Below are 27,858 nucleotides of genomic sequence, written 5' to 3'. Positions count from 1 at the left end.
AGTTTGACGTTCGATTGACGTTCGATCGACCCTTGTATTTCCGGTTTTGAGTTGTGATGTCGCACGAGCCTCAACTTGTCGTAACAGAAAACTGTGCAACAAAGCCGTTAAACCATGAGCATTTAAGCTTGAGTTGACGTTCGATCGACGCTTGTCTTTCAAGTTTGGAGTTGATGTCCACAAACCTCAACATTTCGTGCCGGAAAACTGATGTGCAACAAAGCCGTTGTACCATGAGTTTCTAAGACCGAGTCGACGTTTGATTGACGTTCGATTGACGCTTGTTATTCAGGTTTGGAGTTGTAATGTCCAAGATCCCAACTTTTCGTTCCAGAAAACTGATGTACAACAAAGCCGTTAGCTTGATTTGACGTTCGATTGACGTTCGATCGACGCAATTGTCTTCCCGGTTAGGGTTGTGATGTCCCTGCACCTCAAGAACACAACAAATGCCCACCTTGCTAACATTGCACAACTTGATAAAACAAATCTCCCTTCATCTTTTTCGTGTTAGAAATATTGCTGTGTTTCTATTCCAGCTTCCGACCAAACCAACTTCGATCTGCAATCTGCTCTGCTTCCCTATAATTTAACGCACTCTCTATCCCAAGTGCAGTGTCTAGATTCAAACCATTTGTTTACCACCGTCCTTCTCAATGGACCATAGACCGAATAAGTGAGTTGTTAAAAAAAGGGCAGTGCGGTCGGCTCACAACCTTGTACTTCAACTTCAATATCACAGCAATAAAAATAGCATAATTAACGCGCAACGCCCTTCGTCGCATGTGATTATTCGTCGAACTTTGCTCAGTTGATTAATTAGCCTGGTCGTCAAGGATGAACAGCACGACCAATGAACGATGTACAGCGAGTCAGTTCAAATACGTTTTTTTAAGAGGGTAGATAAATGGTCATTTATGTTTTATTATTTAATTTTACATTGTTTGATTGGCGTACAGCATATACGTACAAGTGACGTACCGAGGTATTTATTTGTTTCAGTGGTATTTGTTTGTTTCGGGTTCAAATTTCATGGTATCTATTTATCATTAATAGTTTGTGTAATTGGGGACTTCCCCCTGAAAACTCCCAATTATAGTTGGTAATATTAACTTGATATTAACGTTCACTTTTTCATTACGAGTACATCACCTAAGTACCAATGGTTATTAATTTCTTAAATTATGTTTGTAGACAAATGTTCATTTTAATGCGGGTTGTGATAGATGATGATGAGATAAGAAATGTTGATTCAATGCAAAAAAGAAAAAGTGTATGCAAACAGAACGGCGTGGAGTCAATTAATAGATAGGCCTAATAAATAAACAGGTGGTTTAAGGATGGTATCTTAGAATTATCACAGAGATGAGTCAATATTAATATTAAGCTATGTTTACACAATGTGATAATCAAGACCTATTATTTTTAGTGCATTTTCCTGAACCAATATGATACTACAAGTTGAGCAGAAATTAATATTGTAAAAAGAAGATGAGTATATATAATATATACGCTACTCGGAATTCCTATTTTTAGTTCATTTTTCAATATTGTTTGCTTGTAAACTGATGCCACTTCGCCAATTTAAAGTTTCAAAGAGATGTTAGAATGTGTGAATATTTAAATAAAATCCCCTACATCTGCCTTGCTTTACATATCGTTCCCTTTTTTTTTATGGCAAACAGCTAAAACGTACTTGCTTTAACAACACAATCATATTTGAAGTTAGTCTGTCCTGCCATGAAAGAGCCGTTTATTGTTTTAAAAATCCCGAATTTCAAAGTACAGAACTCCTAAAAGGAATAATGACAAATCAATTGATGGGAATTTCGTTCTCTCGAATTATATGCGTGTTCCCTAAATACAAAATTAGTTAAATTCACAAAATTATGTTGCGTTGCTCCAAATATCATTTTGTGTTCTCAAAAACCATTTACATTTCGATTTTGTTTTTAGTCTTAGATTTATCCGATATTTTTCTTCTTTTGACACCACATGGTGAACATGTTGCTTTATTTTCCTCCTCAGCCTTACGCTTTATTCGCAATGGTATTAAACCGTTATCTTAAAAAAAAAATTGTAATGTATTTTGACGTAGTTTTCATAGTTATATCTTGGTTTTGTTTAATTGAAAAGGTGGAATAAATCATATCGCATTATTGGAATAGCATACATTATGTTGCATCCTGACGATGACTAGAGCAAGCTAGTTGAAACGTTGAGACCAATTCAGAACTGACTCCGCGGCAGTACAGTTAATTACGATCCTATAAGCTAAAGTAGTAGTCCAGTATATTTTCTACACCATCCGCCCTGGTAATAGTTAAAAAGCAGGACAGTTCTTTGTAGAACTGAGAAGTCCCCCGAACCTCCGATTATCTACTCCGCAGCAGTAGAATAAAGCAAGACAGTTCCCTAAGAACAACTCTACCTGGCAAGTAGATACACACATGGTGTTACTGCAAACCAAATATACATTGATACCTCACCATGCAATGCCTCAAATCCTATATGCATTGTGTGTTTAATAACAATTGCGTATTCATATTAGATTATTTGACGAACTGAACTCTGTAACAGATGCAAGAAACACTCCAAACTATAGCAAAACCTACTATTGTGTATGTGCCGTACTTTATTGAATAACAAATGACACAAACAAATTATAAAAACCGCTCAATAGCTCTTTATAAACTTAGAGACACTGGACACTATTGGTAATTGCCAATAAACAATTCATCACAAACCTAGCATTCAATATCAAAATATTGTCTAATTCATTGTTAGCTCTGTGCACATTAAGTATTCTTCATAGATTTATATTCCGCACACACATGTCATATCTGTCATTTTGTCTTTATTGGTTCAACTATTAAAATAAGAATTCTATATTGATTAATACAGTACACTTTGAGCGCATCGCAACTTGTTTAAGTTAAAATATGCCAGAACGTGTATATTATTTTGACGTCATCCACATTGTTTAGTTTTTTTTTAAGCGTGCCACATCCCCGTGGTATTTTTTTCTTCTTTTTCCTTTATTGGAAAACAATATCAAACGACATCGATTTCTTTGCGAGTTACACACAACTATTGGAATGATTTCGTTCGTTCATTTTTGCGAGACTCTGTGGAATCTGGCCTTTCCATAATACTCAACTTCGCTGAAATGGAAATGTCCACATTTCATTAATAATTAATAATTACACAAGTAATTGATGTCAAGTCACCGGTGGTCAAGTGCAATGGTGAAAACATTTTCATGAGCTGAACGAATGCAAACAATGAGTAAAACAATGTTAAGCATAACATTCTAGTAGATCTTTATCATTTGGATTAAACAACAGCAGATGTTGCTCTACAGAGATGTGTTTAAAGGGAACCTATGTTTTTGTTTCACATTTCACTCTGAACAAAATCGCATGTCAAACAAAGTATAAATAAATATCTTGCTGTCAATGAAAATATCAGAACAGACAAAAACAACAAACAAGCGAAAACTAAAATAAAGTTTTGTAAAACAATGACAAAGTATAATATTTCACGCAAAAAAAATCTACTGAGAATTAAAAGTTGAAGTAAAACTTTCAAATAAATATCTTATAAACACATGATGTTTTGAAGTAATAAAATAACACCTTAAAGCCATTGTACACTTTCGGTAAACAGTATTGTCCAAAGGCCCACACTTCGTGTATCACAACTGATATAAAAAATAACAAACCTGTGAAAATTTAGGCTCAATCGGTCATCGGAGTCGGGAGAAAATAACGGGGAAAACCCACCCTTGTTTCCGCACGTTTCGCCCTGGCATGACATGTGTTTAAAATAAATCCGTAATTCTCGAAACCGAGAATTGATAATTGTTTTAATGTTTTCTCAAAAAGTAAAGCATTTCATGGACTAATATTTCAAGAGAAGTCTTTCACCATTACCTTCTGTAAACCATGTAAGTTATTTGTAAATCTGTGAACCTTTTTAATTTTTTGTGCCGAAAGTGTACAATGGCTATAAGTATTGTGGTGCACAAGCCGAAAAGACAGTGGGCGTCCAACACACGACCGTCCATAATTACGGTTTTTACAATACGATTGCGGATTTTTAGCAAACTATGCCTAACATTATCACAGCAAGCAGGACAAACCGTAAACTAACTCAGGTCTTTCTTGGTCCCTGCTTAAAGCCTGGTTCATGCTTCCTGCGAACGAGATACGAACTATGACGTCCCCACAACTTCACAATAAAATAATGAGCTTTCGCTGTGTGACGCCAAAATTGTGACGTCAAAGTTCGCTTCAAGATCACAGGAAGTACATGTATATTGAATCGGGCTTTACGCATAAAGTGTGAAGCAGAAGTGTGAAGCAGTAGAAACAAATCCTGCCAAAGAATGTAAAAAGTGGGCAACATAGTTAAAACGAAAACCCCTACCAAAAATTGCAGCATAGGATTATGTGCAGTGGAACTGAACTGGTCAGTATTGTCACCCCAGACGGTTACAATGTACCATGCTATGATGTACAAATGAGTACACTAAAGTTACATTTACTTATGGTGTTTTATCCCTTACGGCGCATCAGAAAACGCACTTATTCGTTTTAAATTGATTAATGGAGCTGTTTTTTGAACTTTGAAACCAATTTAGTTAGTGATTTAAGTGGAAATGACAGGTGCATAATTTGTTGAGTGATATAATATGGCAACAGCGCCCTCAAGTGGGAGATTTGATGGAAAGCCAAATTGGCTTGACCGTTATAAAGCATTTTCGCCAGAACATCTCACATTTCTCGGGACACCAGATACTGGCCTATAGTTAAAACCTGGTGGTTTCGTGCCAGATTGACCCTTGACCTTGCATGCCATACACTTTGTGTACACAAGTACACGCAACCCCATAGCATAAATGTCTATCCAATGAGACTACTGGGTTTGGAAGGCCAGTGCCTGTCTTTATCCTTATCGAATCAGCGAACTATGTGCATGTAATGGTGGTATTTGTCCTATTTATAGTATCAAGTGATTGTTCACCATAAATACTCTTTATAAAGTGCACAGAGTATTTTAAAGTAATACATATTATGCACAATGTATAACAGTTAAGTTATTATTATTAATAAAGTCATGAAGCACACATATACGTAGGTTACTGTTTCATCATTGGTCCGAGCTAAAAACGAGACTTAATATATACTATAGCATGGAGGAATAAATTAGAAGGAGTTACATTGCCAGCTTTCTTATCTTAAGCCCAATTAGCACCTTCCCAAGCCTGCACAAACTCCCATTGGGTCTCCCCAGCGCTCACCGGTTTTACGACCGCGCTAATCCCCTTGTGCCGATCTCCTCTGCCGCTTGCAAATTTTGCACACGTCACTTAATTTACCCTTTTCATTGGAGTTGCTGAACTACCAACAAATAGACAAGGGGTTATCGCATGCGCAGTACAATTTATTCCTCCATGACTATAGTCCAAACCTCACACATGTCCCCAGACACTTTTGGTTAATTTTTTAATATCATTGTATTTATTTAATCTGGTTGTGTAGCCAAGGTCTCCCAAAAAGAACAGAATCACATGCTAGCCAAGAACCCCATTGAGAGGAGACAAGGAAGTTACAGTTTTTGATTTGGGAGGTGACATCCCAGAGAATTATTCCAGGGAAAACCCAAGTAGTCAGATACGCTGTGAAGTACCTTTCCACTTCCCCCGGCGGGATTCAACCCAGGGTTCTAGAAGTGGAAGAGCTGGGGTCAATTTCTTTAGGACTAGTCCTAGGAGATATACAAAACGTGTGGCTAGTCCTACGTTAGGACGGGAGTAACTCGTCCGGACTCGAGATAAGACTAGTCTTATTTAACTCTTTGTGAAAAGATACCACTACGCTCAGTTAGCACTTGAAGCATGAGAGGCATGCTTTAGAAGTGCCACAACACTGTGGTAGGTGGCAAAATGAAAGCGAGTCCTCGGCCCAATTGAAAAAGCCTGTAAGCACAAAACCTTGGTGAACACAAAGAAGCTAGCTCAGGTTTACCAGCCAGAACATCCTAGAGTCACCATTGCTGGACCTGGTACCCAGGTCATTTCGTGATTAGCCAATAAATTTGCTGAGCAGAATTTTCTGCATGGCGCTTTGTATTAATTTTTGTAAAGAGCACTATTATATATAAATAAGGTTATTATAAATACTTATGAAATCTGGCCCTGATGAGATCTGCTGATCTAAGTAACATTTAGGAGGAACTGTACAAAGACAGTTTGGAAAATTAATATCGTAGAAAGATTGACAAAACCAAGTGTTAAAGGCAGTGGACACTCTTGGTAATTACTCAAAATAATTATTATCATAAAACCTTACTTGATTATGAGTAATGGGGAGAGGTTGATGGTATAAAACATTGTGAGAAATGGCTCCCTCTGAAGTAATGTAGTTTTTGAGAAAGAAGTAATTTTCCACGAATTTGATTTTGAGACCTCAGATTTAGAAATTGAGGTCTCAAAATCAACCATTTAAACGCACACAACTATGTGTGACAAGGGTGTTTTTTCTGTCATTATTATCTCGCAAGTTTGACGACCGATTAAGCTTAAATTTTCACAGGTTGGTTATTTTATGCATATATTGAGATACAACAAGTGAGAAGACTGGTCTTTGACAATTACCAATAGTGTCCAGTGCTTTAAAGGCAGTGGACACTATTGGTAATTACTCAAAATAATTATTAGCATAAAACCTTACTTGGTTACGAGTAATTGGGCGAGGTTGATGGTATAAAACATCGTGAGAAGCGGCTCCCTCTGAAGAGCCATAGTTGTCGAGAAATAAGTATTTTTCCACGAATTTGATTTTGAGACCTCAGATTTAGAACTTGAGGTCTTGAAATCAACCATCTAAACGCACACAACTGTGTGTGACAAGGGTGTTTTCTTCTTTCATTATTATCTCGCAACTTTGATGACCGATTGAGCTCAAACTTTCACAGGTTAGTTATTTTATGCATATGTTGAGATACACCAACTGTGAAGGCTAGTCTTTGACAATTACCAATAGTGTCCACTGCCTTTAAATATTTTTTGGGTGAGCAAAAAAAACTTGACTAGAGTGGGACTTGTACCTCCGACCTTCAGATAAACGAGCCGGCTGATCTATCTAGCCCTATGTTGGCGGTCTTCCTATTTTGTCAATATCTTTGTTTGGATGGTTCCTAACTGTCGCTTTGCCAGAGATCACACCCTAGTTTGCGAAACAACCTAGGAAACAATATTAAAAATCACAATAAAGTTTACATCCATATCTTTAAGAACATGTATGAAGAAATATTTGTTATGTTTTTTTGGCTTTTTTTCATACAACACCATTGCTCATGGAGTTTAAACCATTGGACAAATGCGTATGGCCATTAGTTGCTTCACTAGCTTCCCCATTGGTCAATTTGTCCAAAACACCTTTGCCATTGGTCATTCCGTTTACGTGCCCGTTCACTTGCTTGTGGCTGGTCCTCGTGTGATGGACCTTGCTCAGTCCAGAGAGGGCGCCACACTTGTGTTCAAGAGTCATGTGACTCTGAGGAGGCAATCCAACGCATGCTCTGAAAAGATAGAAACAGTTTCCTAAATAAGAGTGAATGTATTGACAACATTCACCTGATGCAATAAGCCATTTGCGAGTTAAATTTAAATAATGTCTGGTACAATGACTTGCTTCATTACAATGCACCCTTTATATTTGAATTCCTTTGACTGTCGAGACGGTTGCTACGTCACGGTTAGGGGCAAGCTTTTGTATAGCAACCTCCAAGATGAGCAAACCCTGGTGTCATAGTTCCATACACACTAATTCAGAATTGTGTATGGGTGTTCATCGTCATGACCACAAAAAAGCTTGCTCCTAATCACGTTGGGTAGCAACTGTCTCGATAGTCTGAGGAATTCAAATGTAAGCGGTGCATCGTAATAAAGCGAGGCATTGTACCAGATATTATTAAAATCTAACTCGCAAATGGCTTATTACCCACCATTTTAGGGACCCAGTCAAAAATAGTCCGGACAAACAGCAAATAACTATCACCTTATTTGAAATGTGGAGTCTGGGAACACACCATGGGATAACATCACAACGCCTCGTGTCACATTTATAACAAACAGTAGAGGGTATCTACTGGAAAACAGCAGGGATGTCTCTACAGGGCTTACTATAAACAACTCATCTACACATAACATCTTAGTTAAAGGCATTAGACACTATTGGTAATTACTCAAAATAATAGTTGATATAAAAAATTCCTTATTAGCGAGCAATGGAGAGCTGTTGATAATACATGTAACATTGTGAGAAACGGCTCGCACATAGTTTTTGAAAAAAAAAGTAATTTCCTTCCAAAGTATTTGAATTGATTTTCAGACCTCAGCTGAAGTTTCAGCTGAATTTAAGCATCTTAAACCACACAACTTGTGCGACAAGGGTATTTTTACTAGTTTTAAAAGTTTGTTATTTTATGCATACAATGTATGTTGAGATACCAAGCGAGAAGATCGGTCTTTGACATTTACCAAAAGGTGTCTAGTGCCTTCAACATTGTAATTCTTAAAAGAAAAACAAAATATAATTTATAGAAGTAACGACTGGGGCATATGGTGATGATTAGACAGAAATAAATTGTATCCCTCTAAAAGGTTAATATCAGTAAAATTGGCTGTACCTGAATATATTTTCAATACAGGCACGCTGTTTGAACAAGGCGTTGATAACTGGCGTTCCATTGGGGACTAACGGAGCCTTACACAGGTAGCTTAAGATGGACAACACAGGATGGAATCTCTGGTACTCATCTTCTTCATCTTCAACAAATAAAAACAATTTAAAATGTATTAAACAGGATTGGTATTAGGATAAAACATCATAATTAATTTTCATCTAAAATCTTACTAATTAGGCCTAAGTAAGTTATACTAAAGTTAAAGACAAACCCCAATGATCTACTAGAAGAAAACTTTGTTAAATAAATCCCTCTGAAATAATATCAGAGGCCTATTTGAGAAAACCCAAGCTGAAAACCTAAACCAAAAAAATCCTTTTTTTTTTACTGATTTAATTTGTTACAACCAAAATTAAGGACCATATGTTTACATCCCGACTCATTCAACAGAAGTTCAGTTTCATTTTGTAAACAATGACTAGTGACAAAACTGACGGACCAGTGAAATGGAAAGCATTGGTCATGCTGACCATTCACTGAAAAAGTTTAGGGAAAACACTGATAACAATAATTAAAAAAAAAAAAAATAATAACGAAGTCTTATATAGCGCACGTATCTACCAAACAAGGTACCCAAGGCGCTGAGTATATACAAACATTCAGAAAGATTATTGCAGTCATGAATTTTGAGACCCAATTAGTTAGCACCTTATAATGGTTTACAAGGTGCTACGGCGCATTAAGCAGCCACAGCCAGGAACACCGGGGCGAACCCCTTCTCTTTTCGATAAGTGCACTGGGTTCTTTTACCAGTATTACACAACACATGGGACCAACGGCTTTACGTCCCATCCGAAGGACGAAGCAATGGTTAAGTGTCTTGCTTAAGGACACAAGTGTCACGGCTTGGGATTCGAACCCACACTCTGCTGATCAGAAACGCCAGAGTTTGAATTCGGTGATCTTAACCGCTCGGCCACGACACTTCCACTGATATTCATGCACTGATTGGTAAATCCAAACTAATCAATACATGGTATAATATATAAAACACAATACAAGAAAAAGGAAAAATACAAATGAATGGGGGGGGGGGGTGATATACAGAAGGACTGGCCTTCTGTAGTAGAAGCTCACTAAAACTGCAATGAAGAATTAGAAAACATGCAGTTATTTTTAACATGGAAAAAGTACATAATAGTCCAGTGGAAGTGTTTAAAAGCACAATCAAATAGTAGAAACACACACATGAATGAAATAAATGAAAATACAAATTGCAAATTCAGGTAAGGTGTTTCAGAGATTAACACTTTTACATATCAATTCAAGAATGGTAACCAAAGTTAATAAATATTTTTGGTACATTATCAATGCAAAAAAATACAACAAGTAAGAATACAACAATCCCACCCGAGTAAAATGCCTGTGATTTTTTTCGCAGGACTCGGGGAAAGTACTGAGTATACAGTGCTACACACATCGGTGTACATGGGTTAAACCAAAAATTAATATTCTTTATCCCGATGCAAATTTAACATCTATTAAATCGTTTGCAGTACCGGCTGCTAAACATAGGATTCGAACTGCCTGTAGCTACCGGGCAATCTCGGTGGTCTAGTTGGTATGACATTGCTCTAGAATTGCAAGGGTCGTGGGTTCGAATCCCACCCGAGTAAAATGCCTGTGATTTTTTTCACAGGACTCGGGGAAAGTACTGAGTATACAGTGCTACACACATCGGTGTATATGGGTAAAACCAAAAATTAATATTCTTTATCCCGATGCAAATTTAACATCTATTACATGTATCAACATATTTAAACACAAGTTTTAAACACATTGCGACTGAAAGCAGCTCGTACCATTACGCCCAAGGTACATGTACTCAAAGCGCTTGAACCAACATGATCTATAAAGTTTACCATGCATCCCGATTGAATTGAATTTTGTAAATCTACAGAAAAGTCCTGCAGCCGAATTTCACGAAATGCTAGGATAAGTCCTATCTCTAGTTAGAATGAGTAACTTGTCCTAACTTAGGATGGGTTCAATGTGTCCTCACATCTATGAATAAGGAGCTTAACTCGTCCTAAGTCCTAAGATTAATCCTAAGTTTTTTAGGAAGAGTTTGGTAAAAACGACGGCTGATACGATAAAACAAAAAGTCCAATGGGAGCACGACTTTTACCTGTCTTAAATGAAATCCTCTGGCATATCTCAGCAAGAATCACCAAGTCCAGGATGATGGGGGTCGCTAAGAGAGAGTCTTCACACGTGTTGTGAATGACTAATGTGTTACGCCCTCCCATCATAATCTCTGATGTGTACTCGTCTAAGGCACGTTTACTGTCGCTGACGTAAGGAACATACTTGATGACAACCTGAAAGAAGATGACAAACACAAGAGTGACATGCCTGGAATTTCATTTTTTATTACAAACCCAAGTCGTGGCTCAAGGGCCAAATTGCATGTGACTGTACAGATAAATATATTAAAAATAATTTAGACAAAAATAATTATCGAAACAACTACTAAACAAAAAAAATTGTGTTTAAAATGTTAATAAAATAAGGGACCAGGGCCCAATTTCATAGAGCTGCTAAGCACAAAAATTTGCTTAGCATGAAACTTTTTCCTTGATAAAAACAGGGTAACCAACCTAATTTCCACGTGATTTTCAGGATAAGCAAACAGCTAAATACCAGTAACATGCAATATGCAACTAATAGATTTGGTTGGTAATCCTGTTTTCATCAAGGAGGAAATTTCATGCTAAGGAAATTTTTGTGCTAAGCAGCTCTATGAAATTGGGCCCAGACTGTTTTTAAAACGGGATGTTCTCATCGGAACATTCCTCACTACTAAGCAATGCAGTTTTAATAATTATGCGAAGGGCACTTCCAATGGAAAATCTCAAAGTCAAAACTTTGAAAGGGCACAAGGCGAAGACCAGGGGCAACAGAGACCATTTTAATTTTGAGTGATATCATGTTGTATGTATAGACGATGTGACCTGTGACATCACATGCTTACAAAAGAGTCACCAAGCCTAGACTTCCCGCAGGCACAATTTGTACACAGCTCAATGGAAGATAACATAAAGTCTTATATTATTTTATGGAGATTGCACGGTCCATTTATTGTAAACAAAGGTCACTTAGTCTATAGACCAATCCGACGTAACAAAATTGGTAGCGCCCTCTATTGAACAAATAAACAAAACAGTGTCTTTGTGCATAACCTAGGCACTGAAGATACCGCAGCAAATGGCGCGCGGTGCTCAACACTCGCGCGCCCGGTGTGCGCCCGGATTGATGTGTAGGTATAACAAAATGGGTACTTACACAATGATCTGGTTTCTTGTTGTCCTTGTACAAGATTGGATTGGACTCTACCATGTCATCCACTACATTGCTCTTGGAGATCTGAAGAGAGTTTTGTAAAACAATAGAACAGAGTTAAAGACACGGGACACTATTGACCCATTTCACCTGACGTCATCATCAGAATAATCTTGGATAAGCCATTTTGGTGGTCAATGTCAACATGTGTTATTCAGTGAAGTGCGCATTTTCAGGTGACGCAACGTTTACACGTAAACCTATTGACCACCAACTTGGTGAGTGTGGCATCAGTCGCCGCGTGTGACGCGTGTGCAAGGGGTCAATTGGTCATTGTCAAAGACCGGTCTTCGGACTCGGTGTATCTCAACTTACATGACCTATGCAAAAAATAACAATCGGTTGTTGAAGTTTTCGAGAAAGAAGTAATTTTCTACGAATTTGATTTCGAGACCTCAAGTTTAGAATTTGAGGTCTCGAAATCAAGCAAATAGTTTCGTTACACGGAGAGAACACTCTATAAAAGCCCAACATTAAAGACACTGGACACTATTGGTAATTGTCAAAGACCATTATTCTCACTTGCTGTATCTCAACATATGCGTAAAATAACAAACCTGTGAAAATTTGAGCTCAATCGGTCAACGAAGTTGCGAGATAATAATGAAAGAAAAACACCCTTGTCACACAAAGTTGTGTGCTTTCAGATGCTTGATTTTGAGACCTCAAATTCAAAATCTGAGGTCTCAAAATCAAATGCGTGGAAAATAACTTCTTTCTCAAAAAGTATTCCATGACCAGGCCCGCAGCATTAAGCCAAAGAAAGTCCTTCAAAAGCAGGTCTCTCTATGAACGTGCAGGCGTAGCCGAGCGATACCAGACACACACTGAAACATGTGTAAACCAGATGAACGTATTTGATGAAGGTGTTTATGTATGGCACACATGTTAAAATTTGTGTTCAACCTGTTCAGCTGCAATGGTGACTTGAGTCAATGTTGCATTATACTATGGGGGAAAAGAAAACAGTTATACAGACATTACCAGATTTGACAACACGTTCTTTATTAACATACCTCCTTTGATCGGAATTGTTGCGGAGCTGAAAGATTCTTGCCATCGTTGTTGCCAAGGTGATTGTAACTCACAATCGATGTTGGCTATAAAATAAAATAAACAATTATTCCAATAATCATGGCAGTATACTGCATCTTTATTCCCAATGCAAATTAACATTTATTAAATTGTGGACGTACCCACTTCTACAAACATAGGATTCGAACTGCCTCTAGCTACAAGATACATAAGACAAGTAGCACATCAAATGGCTATTCAGCAAGTTTTTGAATAGGTAAAAAGATCACATCCAAGTTTACAATACAACCAGGGAAGAGGCAGCTTACTATGTTTGTTTTCACACATTACACTTGTACATTACGAGAACAATAATCAAAACAAGTCCTTCTACAAGTCAATCCTGCCGCAATGATTAGAATGTATTACAATTAATAGCATGTAAACGATTGATGAACCTCTTAAAAATTTGTTTAGTTCAGAGCTTCATGCACCACCCAGGCAGCTCAGATAATCAGACACCAACCTTCTATACATTCCAGATACACCCTACTCATGGGGAACCCGATCCTTCTCACACTTTGGCCCATCACTTAGGAGTGAATTCCCTCCCAACTTCTGACAAGTCACTACTTTTACCAGCTAAAAAACTCATCTGAAAACCAAGTCACTACTTTTACTAGCTAAAAAACTCATCTGAAAACCAACAAATCACTAATTTTACCTAGCCTAAAAACTAATCTGAAAAGTTACTACTTTTACCTAGCTTAAAAACTTATCTGAAAAGTTACTACTTTTACCAGCTCAAAAATTTATCTGAAAAGTTACTACTTTTACCAGCTTAAAACTTATCTGAAAACTGTTTATTTCATTGTAGAGCCCATTGCTTTTGCATCTCTCCTGCACCAGGAGTGTCTTTGTGCACTACAAACGACCACTGCTGTTTTCGTCCTTATGGTTAATAATAATATTATTAATAATAATAATTATAATATAATGATTATTATTGGATGGCTTTGAGGGGGATACAAGAATATAATATTGCACTAGAGAGATATGACAATATTGCACTCGTCTTCGACTCGTGCAATATTGTCATAGCGAGTGCAATATATTCTTGTATCCCCCGAAAAAAAGCCATCCAATATTGTTATTATTATTTATATCAGGTGGAGGACTTGATCAAAGCAACATTATTTTGGCTCACCTGATTAATTCCTGCTCGAATGCTGTTCAATGACGCTGTCTTGTAGTGCTTGCTGTCTGTTTTTCTGACTTTCACATAAAATTTTGACAAAACACTCGCAAGCGTAAGCTTATCTACTCTTTCAAAATTCGTTTGACGATCTTTTTTTCCGTCAGGTAAGCTCTCAGAACATGTACTGCTTGTTTTGTAGCCTTCAAGGTGTTTTCTGTGTCTTTGTTCTTCAAAAGTTCTACAAAATCCTCATCGGAAACCGAAGCAAATCTCGCGCCGCTAGTAGAAGCAGCCATTGTTGATTATTATCTGCAGCTCCGTTCACTGGTTAACAACATCGAGCGCGCACTCATGACTATATGGGAACCAGCGAAACTTGTTAAAATCCCCGAATGGAGCAATACTGAAGCAACATTGCCGGGAACTTTTACTGACACAATATTGCTGCCATCAGGGCACTTTTTACGAAAGCAGTCAATACGCCGATATATTTTTGCCTCTGTTAGCCTGATATAAATAGTAATAAATAATATTAACACCTATACCCGGTATGGCCAACAAGCCTTCACAGTCAGCGCACCTACATTATAGAACAATCTCCCTCTTCACATCCGTCACGCTTCATCAATTGAATCCTTCAAAGCCATGTTAAAGACTCATTTACTTCTATGCTTAGCTTAGTTATTATAATTTGTGTTTATTTGTAGTTATTGTACAGCGCTTTGTAACTTTTGTAAAAGGCGCTCCATAAATATTATTTATTATTATTATTATTATTATTACTATTATAATAAGTCTTCCGAAACTTACCTTGATTCCAGCGCTCACAAGAAAGTCAACCAATACAGACTTGAGTTTGGTCTGTCCTGATTTAAAGTCATCCCCAGCGATCATCACGCCCTTCTGGGTGGCAAGGTCGACCACTCCAGGGACAAACGTGTTCTGGGGAGAGCCGTTGATGTAGGTACACTAAAGATGGAGAGGAAAAAGAGTTGAAGTTAGTTTCAAGAAGTTTTTTGTCTACCCGGAAAGTCTCAATCATTGGAATGCGCCATAAATAGGGAAAATCCTATGATACAACAGGGTTACACTCAACCAGCTCTCACAAGCAGGGTGTGCATGTACATGTATGTTGTCTAGTAAAAACTACAATGGAATAGTAAAACACAGGATTAACAAAACACATTTACAATGTAGGTAGCTACGTGCACTATAGCCTGGGTATCACTGCACTTAATACATTTAGCGCCCTTGGGTCGATTTCAAAAGAACTTACACGTAGGGTATTTAGGCTACTCCTAAACTAGTCTTAGCTCTCTGTGCCAATAATATTCCTGTATTTTGTTTAGCTCTGTGGTGCTCCAAAGGGCTATTTCAAACTTAATGTCAACCTCTACCCTCACAGTTAACCATTTACGCCCCTGGGTGAACAGAAGCAATTATAGTAAAGTATTTTGCAAGGACACAATGGTCACGACCGGGATTCGAAATTACAGTCTGTTGACCTAACCACCAGAACTTAAACTCAATGCACTTAGCCGCTTGGCTATGATACCATGCAACTTTTTTTTTTTAACGTGCATTACACAACGTACAGGACCAACAGCTTTACGTTCCACCTGACACAAATCTGACTAGAATCAAGACCCGAGGTGGATTTCAGAAAGAGTTATGACTGGCCTTATCTTAGGACGAGTTACTAGTCCTAACTTAGGACTAGCCTGAAGTTTTTCCTATCTCCTAGGACTAGTACTAAGTTAGGAATAGTCCAACATGTAACTCTTAGTGAAATCAACCCCTGGGGTGGATTTCACAAAGAGTTAGGACTAGTCTTATCTCGAGTTAGGACCAGTTACTCGTCCTAACTTAGGACTAGCCATGCAATTTGTATATCTTCTAGGACTAGTCCTAAGTTATGACTAGTCCTAACTCTTTGTGAAATCGACCCCTGGACTCGAACCCACACTCTGCTGATCACAAACACCAAAGCAGGAGTCTAGTGTTCCAGCTACGCCACACCAGATTCACTGATCAAAATTAAGAGTCGACTTACTCCTTCCAAGATACTGGCCACTGCAAAGAGTGTGGATGGAGAAATCTCTTCGGTGTTTCTGTTGATTGAGCTCAGGAGTTCCTCGGCTGTCGTGTTGAGTCCGGTTTCCACAGCGCAGAATCTCTCTGTGTTGGCTGTCCAAAGAACAATCACCTGCCAACAAACAAGAAAGTAAAAAATTACAAACTCTCAAACAAGTCATCGTGCAAAAGCTCAAGAAAAAAATTGTTTAATAATAATAACAATAATAGGATTTGAGGCATTGCATGGTGAGGTATCACCATGACGATGACCAGTCTCGTGACGATGACTAGAGCAAGCTCGTCGAAACGTTGAGACCAATTCAGAACTGACTTCGCGGCAGTACAGTTAATTCATTCCTACAAGCAGCGTTGCAGCCACGGTGGGCGGCGGTGGGCGGGCCCGCCCAGCACTGACAATTTCCGCCGGTACTTCAGCTAGAAAAAACGACTGCCGCCCACCACAAAATTTCCCCCAAAATTATTTAAAAATTAAAAGTTCTACTGATATTGATCACATTGCAAGACTAAAATGTCATGTTTTTTTTGTGTTTTGTCATTTTAAATGCAGTTTGTAATTTGTTTGAGCCAGAATTACGAGCAATTAAATCCTCAATCGTGTTTTCCCATGTAACTTGCCTCTTGCCATCTTGTGAAGTTTTCTTCGTGAAATGTGCCCTGACGTTTTTATTGAACGAACTATGGTACAGTGTAGAAGGCGTACCGTCTATACCATGTATACAGGCTGACAGCAGTGCTGGTACCGTGCACATGTACACGATGTATGTATGTACATGTGGTGTACACCAGCGCGCGCTGTGGTAGACCCTAGAGTGCACTACAAGTCTAGTCGTGAGGTTTTCACGGGGATTTCACGCATTCCATGTACACACAAACAGTATCGCCACACAACAGTACAAGGGGGCTGTGTAAAGTCTAGTGTACGAGTTCGCGTGTCCCGGATGTAGGCATGTAAACACGTTCGCTTCATCCACACGTGTGACAGTGAGCTGGGTTTTTAACTTGAATGAGATCTGTGTAAATTTTAAGATGGCCTTGCAACGTACGGTAATAAGGCGACTTTTTTGGAAAACAGGAAAAGATTGGAAGATGATATAAAAGTATCTCGTGCAGCTTCAGTTAGTGCTGAGAATGAAACTGTACCTGAGACTATCGAGACAGTTACTCCACCTTCAAAGTTCAAGTTCAACTTCATCGCGGCAGGATTACAACAAGCAAACAGCAGAAACTATTTCAAAAACAGTCTGTTCACAACAAATGCATCACAATTATTTTGTATTAACACATTTTTGTAATAACAATTGTCATTATACTTAAAAATTGTGATTCTTGAATCTTACATAATGTGCATTTGACACGACTGGAATGTTAATATTTAGCCCTGTAAACAATCCTTACATAAAAGTACGTGCGCACTGCTCGCAATTTCTGACCAAGTTTAAATTCAGCTGCGCCCACCACTAAAAATGTCCTAGCTACATCACTGCCTATAAGCTTAAGTAGAAGTCAAGTCTATTTTCTATACCATCCGCCCTGGTAATAGTTAAAAAGCAGGACAGTTCTTTTCAGAACTGAGAAGTCTCCCGAACCTCCGATTATCTACTCCGCGGCAGTAGAATAAAGCAAGACAGTTCTCTAAGAACAAACTCTACCTGGCAAGTAGATACACACATGGTGTTACCGCAAACCAAATATACAATAACAATAATTATAACAAAGAAAAATGTATTAAGCACAGAAACAATAGCAGAAAGAATCCGCCTCAAGGCGCTGGAAAAGAATAACAATTAAAGTCTGGACCAGAAAAAAATATATACAAAGCAAAGTATAATAACTTTTGTATTGTGTTAAAATTGGCCAAGAAAACCTTAATAAAGCTCACCTTGTCAAGTTTCTTAGCCATTTTAAAATCTCTGATGTCATTCCTGATTGTCTCCAGCAACTCTTGTTTAGTGCCTGGAATAAAACAACATAAAATATAAGTTATGATCAGCTATACAAGGTAGTTGAGCATTGATGTGGTTGTCATTATAACAAGCTTCTAGCCTAATAGTAATGTAACTAAAATAATATGTAACAGCTTCATTTATTTTTTTGGGGAGGAAGAATGAATAATCCACAAATAACTATGTGTAGTTTAGTGTATTGGAATTAAGTTCTGGTTACTGGGTCATCAGGGTTTGGGTTTGAATCCCAGTCATGACACTTGTGTCCTTGAACAAAACACTTTCAAACTATTTTTGCTTCTCTTTACCCTGGGGTTAATGGGTACCTGTGAGGGCATGGAGGGCAGAGATGGTTCTTGTGATTGATTAGCTTAGTGCGCTACATATTTGGCAGCACTGCTGTACATGTATACTCCAAAGGGAGCTGAGATAGTTTAAGGAATGTAATAAATGGCCCAGTGACCAGAGGTTTGAAGTGCAATGATCATTCTTTGGAACTGCGAAATATAAGAGTCAATATATTTATGATCAGTATTATAAATAATGACTATTAATGAGTGCAATGGGGTGAATATCTTTATAAGTTGAAAAATAGAATGTTCCTTTCAACAAGGCGACAAAAAAACAAGACAAAGGACAACCTGCCACCCACCTGTCAGCACATTATCTGCTCGATCCTTCTGATTGGCTGCAATGAATGATGGGAAATAGATAGAGGGTCGAGGCTTCAAGTTCTTCATGTACGGGTTCAGTTTCTGCTGAAGTTCATACTCTAGGACCTGGGCTCTGCTCATGGCATCCGCAAGATTCATCGACGAAATATCCCATCCTGAAACAAAAAAACAAAAGAGTGAATTCTGTATCGTTTTATTACAGGAATTCAATCTTTGAGAGGGCAAGGGTATTTTCATTCTGCAAAGCGCACTTCCATTTGAAAATCTTAAAGTCTATGAACAAATGTTTAAGGGGCACCAATGGCCAAGACCTGCCGTCGATGTCACCAAACTCATTTTAACTTAGGAATAATCTTAAGACTTAGGAGGACTTAAGTTCCGTATCCTTAGATGTTAGGACCCAATGAACCTATCCTAAGTTAGGACGAGTTACTCATCCTAACTTGAGATAGGATTAATCCCAGCGTTTTGTGAAATCAGCTGCAGGCCAACAGAGACCAAGGCCTCTGTGTAATTCAAACTTAAGTCACTGATGTCTTATTGTGTTTCGTATGTAATGTTGTTGTGAATAGTCGTGAGCGACACAACTGGTTCACCAAGCAGGAAGTGACGCCTATTTTAGAGGTAGTCGTAGCGGCACGACCAACCGAGAAGTTAAATAACGGTAGCCACGACTCAATAAAACAATCAATAGTCGCGCCTTCGACAATAGGGGATGACGTGGCTGAGTGGATAAGAAGACCGAACTCAAGCTCTGGTGTTTCTGTTCAGCTGAGTGTGGGTTTGAATCCCGGTTGTGACACTTGCGTCCTTGAGCAAGACACCGTACCATAAGCTTCTATCCACCCAGGAGTAAATGGGTACCTGTACCTGTGAAGGCAGGGTTGGTTCTTGTGATTGATTAGCTTAGTGGGCTACATGGACGCACAGGCTGTATACTCCCCAGGGAGCTTGAGGCTCAGTGACCAGGGGTAATAATGTTAAAGCGCCATGAGCGTCACTGTGTGTTGGACCTGAGCGCTATACAAGTAAGAAGCCACTATTATTAGTCGCACTAGCTTCCCAGGCTTAAATTAAGGGCCTACCGCTTACCATCAAATAGTATCTCTGTTGGTTCAACCATTGGCAGAATGTCCTTGAAGGGGATGTTAACATCTCCATCTTCGCCCCTGCCAAGTGATAATGTTGATGTCTGTGTCAGTGAGCCGTAGAAATTGGCATGCTGGAAATGGAAGGGGAACAAAAGCACAGTTGTGATAATCGAAGATGCAAGAAAATAATGGAATAAAAACACCCTTGTTGCACAAATTTGTGTGCTTTCAGATGTCTTACATGTAAAAGGCTTCAGGCCTGGGGTGGATTTCACAAAGAGTTTAAACTATCTCGAGTCTTATCTCAAATTACAAGAGTTAGGACTAGCCTTAAATTTTTTTTAAGAGTCCTAGGACTAGTCCTAGGTTAGGACTTTCTTTGTGAAGTCGACCCCTGGAGTATTTCAATATTTGAGTGAGAAATAACACGTATATTTAGAGGGAGCCATTTCTCACAATGTTTTGTTTTACAAACTATCAACAGCTCTCCATTGCTCATTACCAAGTAAGTTTGTATGCTACAGGCCTGATACTTCACGTACATTGTAGGCAACTGAGGCCATTGCCTCCATTGCCCCTTGCCATTGCCTTGGTGCCCTTGAAATGCTCAAGTAGAAATTTACAATTTCCTCATAGGATGCCCTTTGCCAAAGAGAAAATGCCTTGGTGCCTTTGCCCTTTCAAAAACGAAGCATACAGCCCTGACTGCTGATCAATAATTTTGAGCAACCAATAGTGTCCAGTGCCTTTAGTGTATCTGTTTTTATTTGAACAAGCACTATAGAGAAGATAACATTGTTATCTGCTATCTGTACATTGTAAATATACTTTGATACTCAACAGAATTTAACAATACTTATCAGCGTCAAAGTCAACATTTGATCATCTTGTTTGTTTTTTAATGATATCATACCAATTGAAAAACACAAGATTATTTGTCCACAGGCTCAAATTTTTGGGGAAAATTCACAAGAGTGCAAGGCTTGTTACAATGGACCTTTATCACGGTGCAGCCATCTTGAATTTCTCCCATTGGTATCAATGTTACCAAACCGAGGCTTGAAGAACAAACTAGTCTGGTCCCTAATTGCAAGGTGATTATCAGCATGCATTACTGTTATTCGATACCAGGAACATGACCGAGAGGGAGGCAGCATGATAAAGGTCTATAAGGCCGTGTCCGAAACGACGACTTCGGCTACAGCTACGTCTAGATCAGCGCGTCTACCAGTGTTGAAGAATAGGCAGACGCGCGCGATTTTAGCCGTAGCTGTAGCCGAAGTCGCCGTTTCGGACACGGCCTAACTAACAGTACCAGCATGAATCGTTTCAGAGACTGTCTCTTAGTGTCACCTCACTAATAATGGGTTCATAGATTTGATGTAAAATTACATGACAGTTTGTTGCTGTTTTATCTGGAAGGAGACACTGTATTCAACTACATGTAAAACTTCCACTATTAGAAATGTACTTTTATTTTATCTTCCTGGATAATTGTGCATAAATTCAAGCATTATATTGACAAAAAGAATCCAAGCATGACCCGACCATTAAAAAATTGCACACTCTACTGGAGACCGCTCCGGTCCATCATTCAAACAAATGCAGTCTTTATTAAAATTGTATGCAAAAGTAAGCCCCCCCCCAACTATCCCACTCCTACATTTAGTCAATAAATGCAAAATGTGTTTTGAATTACATGTTTCACCGTTTATTGACTAAATCGTTAAGAGCAAACAGTTCCATTTCGAATAAATTAAGGCAAATATTTGAAATTGGATTATTAGTTTAATATTTGGAAGGATCAGGAACCATCAGATCAATAACATTGATTGAAAAAGCAGTCAATATCATTTGGAGACATTGAGAAAAACTGTTGGCATTGTGCCTTATGACAAATGATATGAAACTCATAAATTTATTGATTGATTGACGTTGAAAGGTCTCTGTTTTAATTGTTCTAAATTTGCATATAAATTGATGTACATTTATTGAATTACTACAGTACACGTGTACGCTTCCACAAGATCAATCTAGAAAATTCTGTACAGTGTCTGTATAGTAGATCTCGAGGTGAGTGAATAAAGTTTGTTGTGGGTGGTATGATACAGTCTGACCATTTGCCAAAAATAATGGTGTTGCGGTTTGATGTACTGTGGCATATTGGAATTTTTGTAAAAGACCCGTAGCACAGGCCTGGAATTTCACGTACACCATAGGCCACCCTCCGTTGCCCTGGTCTTCGCCTTGGTTCAAAAGTTTCAAACTATTTCCCAATGGAAGTGACCTTTTTAAAATGAAAAAGGCCTTGCCCTCTCAAAGATGAAATTTCAGACCTGGTAGCACCATGTGGCGGCGTGGTTCTAATGGGGAGGTGGGACTTGGTGCTTGTGGGGGGAGGGGGGTCTAAAGAAATTTGGAAAAATGATAATTGCAAGGGGTAAAAATAAGAAGAAGACACATCCTGGAAAATACTGGATCTCAATTGCATAATTCAGATTAAGTGCTTTGATTCAAAATACAGTCACCGGTGATGTGGGCAGCTGGTCGGGGGCATGATTGCCCGAAATCGCAATTTTTTTTATCAGCATTAGTCAGATCATTAGTCAAACAATCAAAAATTGGTGCTTGACAGTGTATACACTACCCCCCCACTTGCTTTGTTCTTTTGGATTCTGTCTCATTAAGTTTAATAAATTGTTTTGTGTACTGTCTTTATTGTTGCATCATTATTTGTTTTTTACTTATCAGGGGAGTGATACTTGATCCTTGAACACAATTTGAAAATGTTTATTTTCAGTTTATTGGTCCTTCAACATTGGGGTGAAATTTTCTCGCTGAAACTTTCTCGCTGAAACTTTTTCCCTAACCGCATTAATTAAAAACATAAATTATTCTCAATGTGCTTTAATACTAAGCTTGGGCGATATCACGATATTATCGAATATCGCGATATTAATTTGGACACGATTTCGATATCGGATGGATTTGGTTTTAATCGATATATTGATATATCGATTAAATATCGCGATGTTTTTGCTAGCTGAGACATCTTGCACCCCATAGGTTTGGAGTAAAACCTGAATAATAGGTCATTAGAACACCTCTCTTATGCTAGGACTGTCTCTTCTACAACTTTCACTTGGAGTTTTAAGACTGATGATGTCAAATTTCATTAATCGCGATTATATCGAATATCGCGATATATTGTCGGTGATATATCGTGAATAAAATAAATCGATATCGCCCAAGCTTATTTAATTTGAATGCTAATTAATGTACAATCATAACCAAGTTTTTATTGCCATTCAATTTAAAAGTGATTACCAAACGTACAGTTCACCTTCCCTTAAAGGCAGTGGACACTATTGGTTATTGTCAAAGACCAGTCTTCTCTCTTGGTGTATCTTAACATATGCATAAAATAACAAACCTGTGCAAATTTGAGCTCAATTGGTCTTCGAAGTTGCGAGATAATAATGAAAGAATAAACACCCTTTTCACACGAAGTTGTGTGCGTTTAGATGGTTGATTTCGAGACCTCAAATTCTAAATTTGAGGTCTCGAAATCAAATTTGTGGAAAATTACTTCTTTCTCGAAAACTATGTCACTTCAGAGGGAGCCGTTTCTCACAATGTTTTATACTATAAACCTCTCCCCATTACTCGTCACCAAGTAAGGTTTTATGCAAATAATTATTTTGAGTAATTCCCAATACTGTCCACTGCCTTTTAAAGAATGTAGATTGTTCACCTATTTGGCACAAATCTGACTGCTTTTCTGAGAGTCGATCAACAAAATCAGTAATTAGATAAAAATAGATGTAGAATATCACGAATATCTTCCCTGATCATGTTGTTGCTGCATGTACATGTACTTGGATATATGCCATACTGATGGGTCCGATAACCTTTGGACTGTGACTTTGGAGGGTACAAAACGGGCAACATTGTTTCCTTTGTTTGGTTTTTGTACATTTTTTCAGCTGATACTACATGTATTGTGTTGAAATTTGAGAGTGGTTTCAAATGAACAACAAATGAATCTACTCGAAAAAGGTTGATTGTTTCAGGTACTAATAACGAAAAGGTCATAGATTGGTTTTGTCCTGCTAAAGGCTGAAATGAAAATGTGTAAAAAGATGTTACAAAAATCATGTGATGAAAGTTTCAGCTATGTACAGTGTCTAGATGTACTCGCAGAAAATCCCCCCCAAAACCTGTCAACTATATTTTAAAAAAAAAACACCTCGGGCGAGGTTTACCAAGGTACACCGGGTACCAACCACATGTCTGACTACATTGAAGGTCCTGCTTTTTTTTAATTCTACTGCCGCGGAGTAGATTTTAGAAACAGGGAGACGATTTAAGTTCTGGAAAGGAATGTCCTGATTTTTAATTATTACCTTTGTGGAAGTTACAAATGTAGGAAATTGGCTGGGACTACTACTTGCTAGTGGTTCAGTGTTGAAAAGCATCTATTTAATATGAATTTTTGACTAGTGCAAAAGCCAACTGGCCAGGGAAATGAAAAGCTAACTGGTCCCGCTGGCAAGCCTTTGAACAAATTAGACCATGTTCGAATTAGCGGCTACAACTACGGCTAGATTTCCGCGTCATTATGCTTGGAAGTATGATCTGTACTTAACAACACCCTTAGAGAACAGCTGTTATGACAATTCTAATAATAATAACTTTCGATTTATATAGCGCCTAATAACTAACACTTAATTCTCTAAGCGCTTTACATTAGTGCCCTGGTCATAGGGCCAATAACATCCCTTTTTAATGTTTCTCAGCTCCCTTGGGAGTATACAACCTGGGCAACAGTTTATATCGCTCCAAAGGCTTTTTCATTCACAATATCAACCTCTACCCTCGCAGGTACCCATTTATTCCCCTGGGTGAAGAGAAGCAATTATAGTAAAGTATCTTGCTCAAGGACACAAGTGTCACGACCGGGATTCGAACCCACACTCCGGTGAAAACGCACTAGAACTTGAATTCTATGCTCTTAACCACTCGGCCATGACAATTCGGATAGGGCCTTAAGGTCAGACCATGAACACCTACCTGGACTCCTTCCTTGGTATGCCAGTTCATCTTTTTCTGGTTAGCAATGACAGCCGCAGTGACTGTTGAGCCATTGTTGCCTCCCCATCCAACCAGCATACACCCTAACCTTGGCCTCCGCCTCTCGGTACGAAATTTCACTTGGGTGTTTACGGGAACAACCTACACGACAAGACAAGAAACACGGGAAAGGACTGAGTATACAGTGTTTACACACGACAGTGTAAAGGCCAAGTCACACTGCAGCGATAACAAAAACGACACAAAGAGAATGCATTCTATTGGTTGAATTGCTCTACAGAGAATACGCCCACCCTTATTCAACTAATCAAGGGCGAGCATTGTTAACGTTCTCGTTTTCGTTCTCGTTATTGAGGCCTGTGTGACCGGGCCTTGAGGGTAAACCATATAATATTCTTTATCACTGATGTTAACTTAAAGGCACCTGGAAATAGGATTGTTTTTCTTTTAAACATAAGAGTATATGTTTATTAACAATAAAACAATTTTTTGAGTAATTGTTTGTCACGATTTATATGTTAAAAAAATTAATTAAGTGCTTGGGGGGGTTGACTCTGCCTACCCCTTTTGTGACGTAGGAAAAGGAAGACTTTGCCTCGATCAAACATAGACCCCCCTCGATGCGTAGATAAACACACGTGCAAAAGTACATGTAATTCTAAGACGTGAGTTTGTACGCTGTGAAAAAGGTTTTTTTTCTGGCATTTTTCCGGCAATGCCGACCAGGTGTATTGCTGCTGGATGCATCAAAACAACTAAAGATGGGGTCAGTCTTCATCTGTTTTCTGCAGATCCCAAGTATAGGCGGTTGTGGGCTGCGAAAGTCAGATTAACTAGAGCAAAGTGGTCCGGTCCGACATCTTTTTCAGCGCTATGCAGCGAACACTTTGAGTCGTCGTGCTTCGAATCCGGGATACACCACTCATTTGACATGACGAGAAGAGCCATTCTTAAACACGACGCCGTCCCAACAATTTTTCCAGCTTGTGGGAAGAAGTCGAAGAAGGTATCTGAAAGACGTGACGAACCCAGAGGAGCATTTGCTAAACGTAAAAAAATTCGGGTAAGTTTGAACTTTGGGGGGATGTTTTTAGCTTTTGCCAAGTGACACGATTTTTTTTTGGTACCGCATGCGATTCACCGTGCGTGCAGGTCCTATGTGACCATCCGCACATTATACAGCAGCCCGGCATAGTGCGTGCGTGCAGTCTGCTCCGTGGCCGTATTTCTATAATAATACGTAGGCAGACCCACATCTTACAACCCATTTTGGTCACTAAAAAGTCGCATAGTTAAATAAAAATAGCAGCAATAGCTTTGTAAAAACCACTAGGCGTTCAACATGTTCAAGTTTCAATGTACGTATGTGTGTAAAATCGTGTCTAAATTTGTTTTGATGTGCCATGTTCCCAGACGTAATGTACGGGGGCCTGACTACAAATTTTCTCTTCAAATATCGTGCCTTGAATTACGTCACGAACAGCGCCCTCTCGGGTCGGGGCCTACTCGTAAACTTGTAAATACAATCAAAACTAATACTTTTAAACCTTAGTTAACTTTTTATTCACATTCCTCTCATAAAAACACATATTTTAGTGACAAAAGCTTTATTTATAAAAAATACCACTTCCAGGTGACTTTAAACCATTGCGGTACTAATACTTGGTTGACTTTGATCGTCTTTAGTACTAGTGGGGAAAAGGTTAACAATTTCTACCAAAAAAATTTGAAGATGTCGAAACCCACCTTGATCCTTCCATTGTCCTTGTGCACTCGCGTTGTCTGGTAACTGTAGTCAGACTCGATGAACTCATCTGTGTAGTTGACGAGAGGACTCTCGACAGTGAAGGCTTCCATCCCTGACCTCGCTATCTCTAGGCTGCAGAATGACAGCTCTCTCCCTAGGGTGCAGAATGACAGCTCTTGACCTCAAGGCTGCAGAATGACAGCTCTCTCTCTAGGCTACAGAATGACAGCTCTTGACCCCTAGGCTACAGAATGACAGCTCTCTTTATCTAGGCTGCAGAAGGTCTAGGCTTGCAGAAGGTTTCCTATCAAGTTGTGGGTGGGTGGGGTCAGGATAACTTTCCGTATTGCACTCAACCACTTTTTCACTAACTGTTACAAAAAAGGGATATGTCATTGAGGTAAATTAGAAACTTTTGATATTAATTCATATCGATTGAAAAAGTGGTGGCGCCATGTAAAAATACGGGAACTTTTTCCTTGGGGTCAAGAGAAACAACTGAAAATCCAATTATTAATTTTTTAAAGGTGGGAGGCGAACTCACTGGAGAAATTCATTTTTTTGATGTGGGAGGAAAACTCCCAACTGGGGAAAACCAACATTGTTGTTTTGGGCAAGGATACACTGCATAAACAAACAAAAAGAAGACAAAATACAGGTCCAGCTGGCCAAGTAAATCAAGATCATCAATGGGAGACTTTCTGGGACGATAGAGGGCAGCAGACTTACCGGGTAAATCCATTGTTCTCAGAATTATGCGCATGTTCAGAACTACGTAAACAATGGAAATTTACCCGGTATGTCTGCTGCCGCCTAGCGTTGGAAAGTCTCCTATTTCATTCCAGTTCAACTAGGCCTACTAGTAACTACAAAGTAAAAGTTGTTTGTGAAACTGAAAGCCAGG

The 27,858-nt window shown here is 38.7% G+C and overlaps 1 protein-coding gene and 1 non-coding gene across 2 annotated transcripts; one reads left to right on the top strand and one right to left on the bottom strand.

Annotated features, from left to right (window-relative positions):
• Window positions 1–7,038: 7,038 nt before the first annotated feature.
• On the bottom strand, window positions 7,039–27,234 carry LOC117299325 (inositol-3-phosphate synthase-like). The gene is made up of 12 exons (XM_033782843.1): window positions 26,954–27,234; window positions 25,187–25,348; window positions 20,115–20,244; window positions 19,001–19,177; window positions 18,285–18,358; window positions 16,362–16,514; window positions 15,119–15,277; window positions 13,113–13,196; window positions 12,040–12,120; window positions 10,883–11,075; window positions 8,698–8,836; window positions 7,039–7,587 (listed from the first exon to the last, which is right to left on the bottom strand). The coding sequence occupies exons 1-12, from the start codon at window positions 27,062–27,064 to the stop codon at window positions 7,344–7,346; spliced, it is 1,707 nt and encodes a 568-aa protein (XP_033638734.1). The 5' UTR covers window positions 27,065–27,234; the 3' UTR covers window positions 7,039–7,343.
• On the top strand, window positions 10,298–10,370 carry Trnas-aga. The gene has a single exon. It is a non-coding gene; the product is annotated as a tRNA-Ser (tRNA).
• Window positions 27,235–27,858: the final 624 nt, after the last annotated feature.

The sequence above is a fragment of the Asterias rubens genome, chromosome 14, assembly GCF_902459465.1.
Source record: "Asterias rubens chromosome 14, eAstRub1.3, whole genome shotgun sequence".
In the NCBI taxonomy this organism is placed as follows: Eukaryota; Metazoa; Echinodermata; class Asteroidea; order Forcipulatida; family Asteriidae; genus Asterias; species Asterias rubens.
This window is presented reverse-complemented; position numbering and strand designations above follow the sequence as displayed.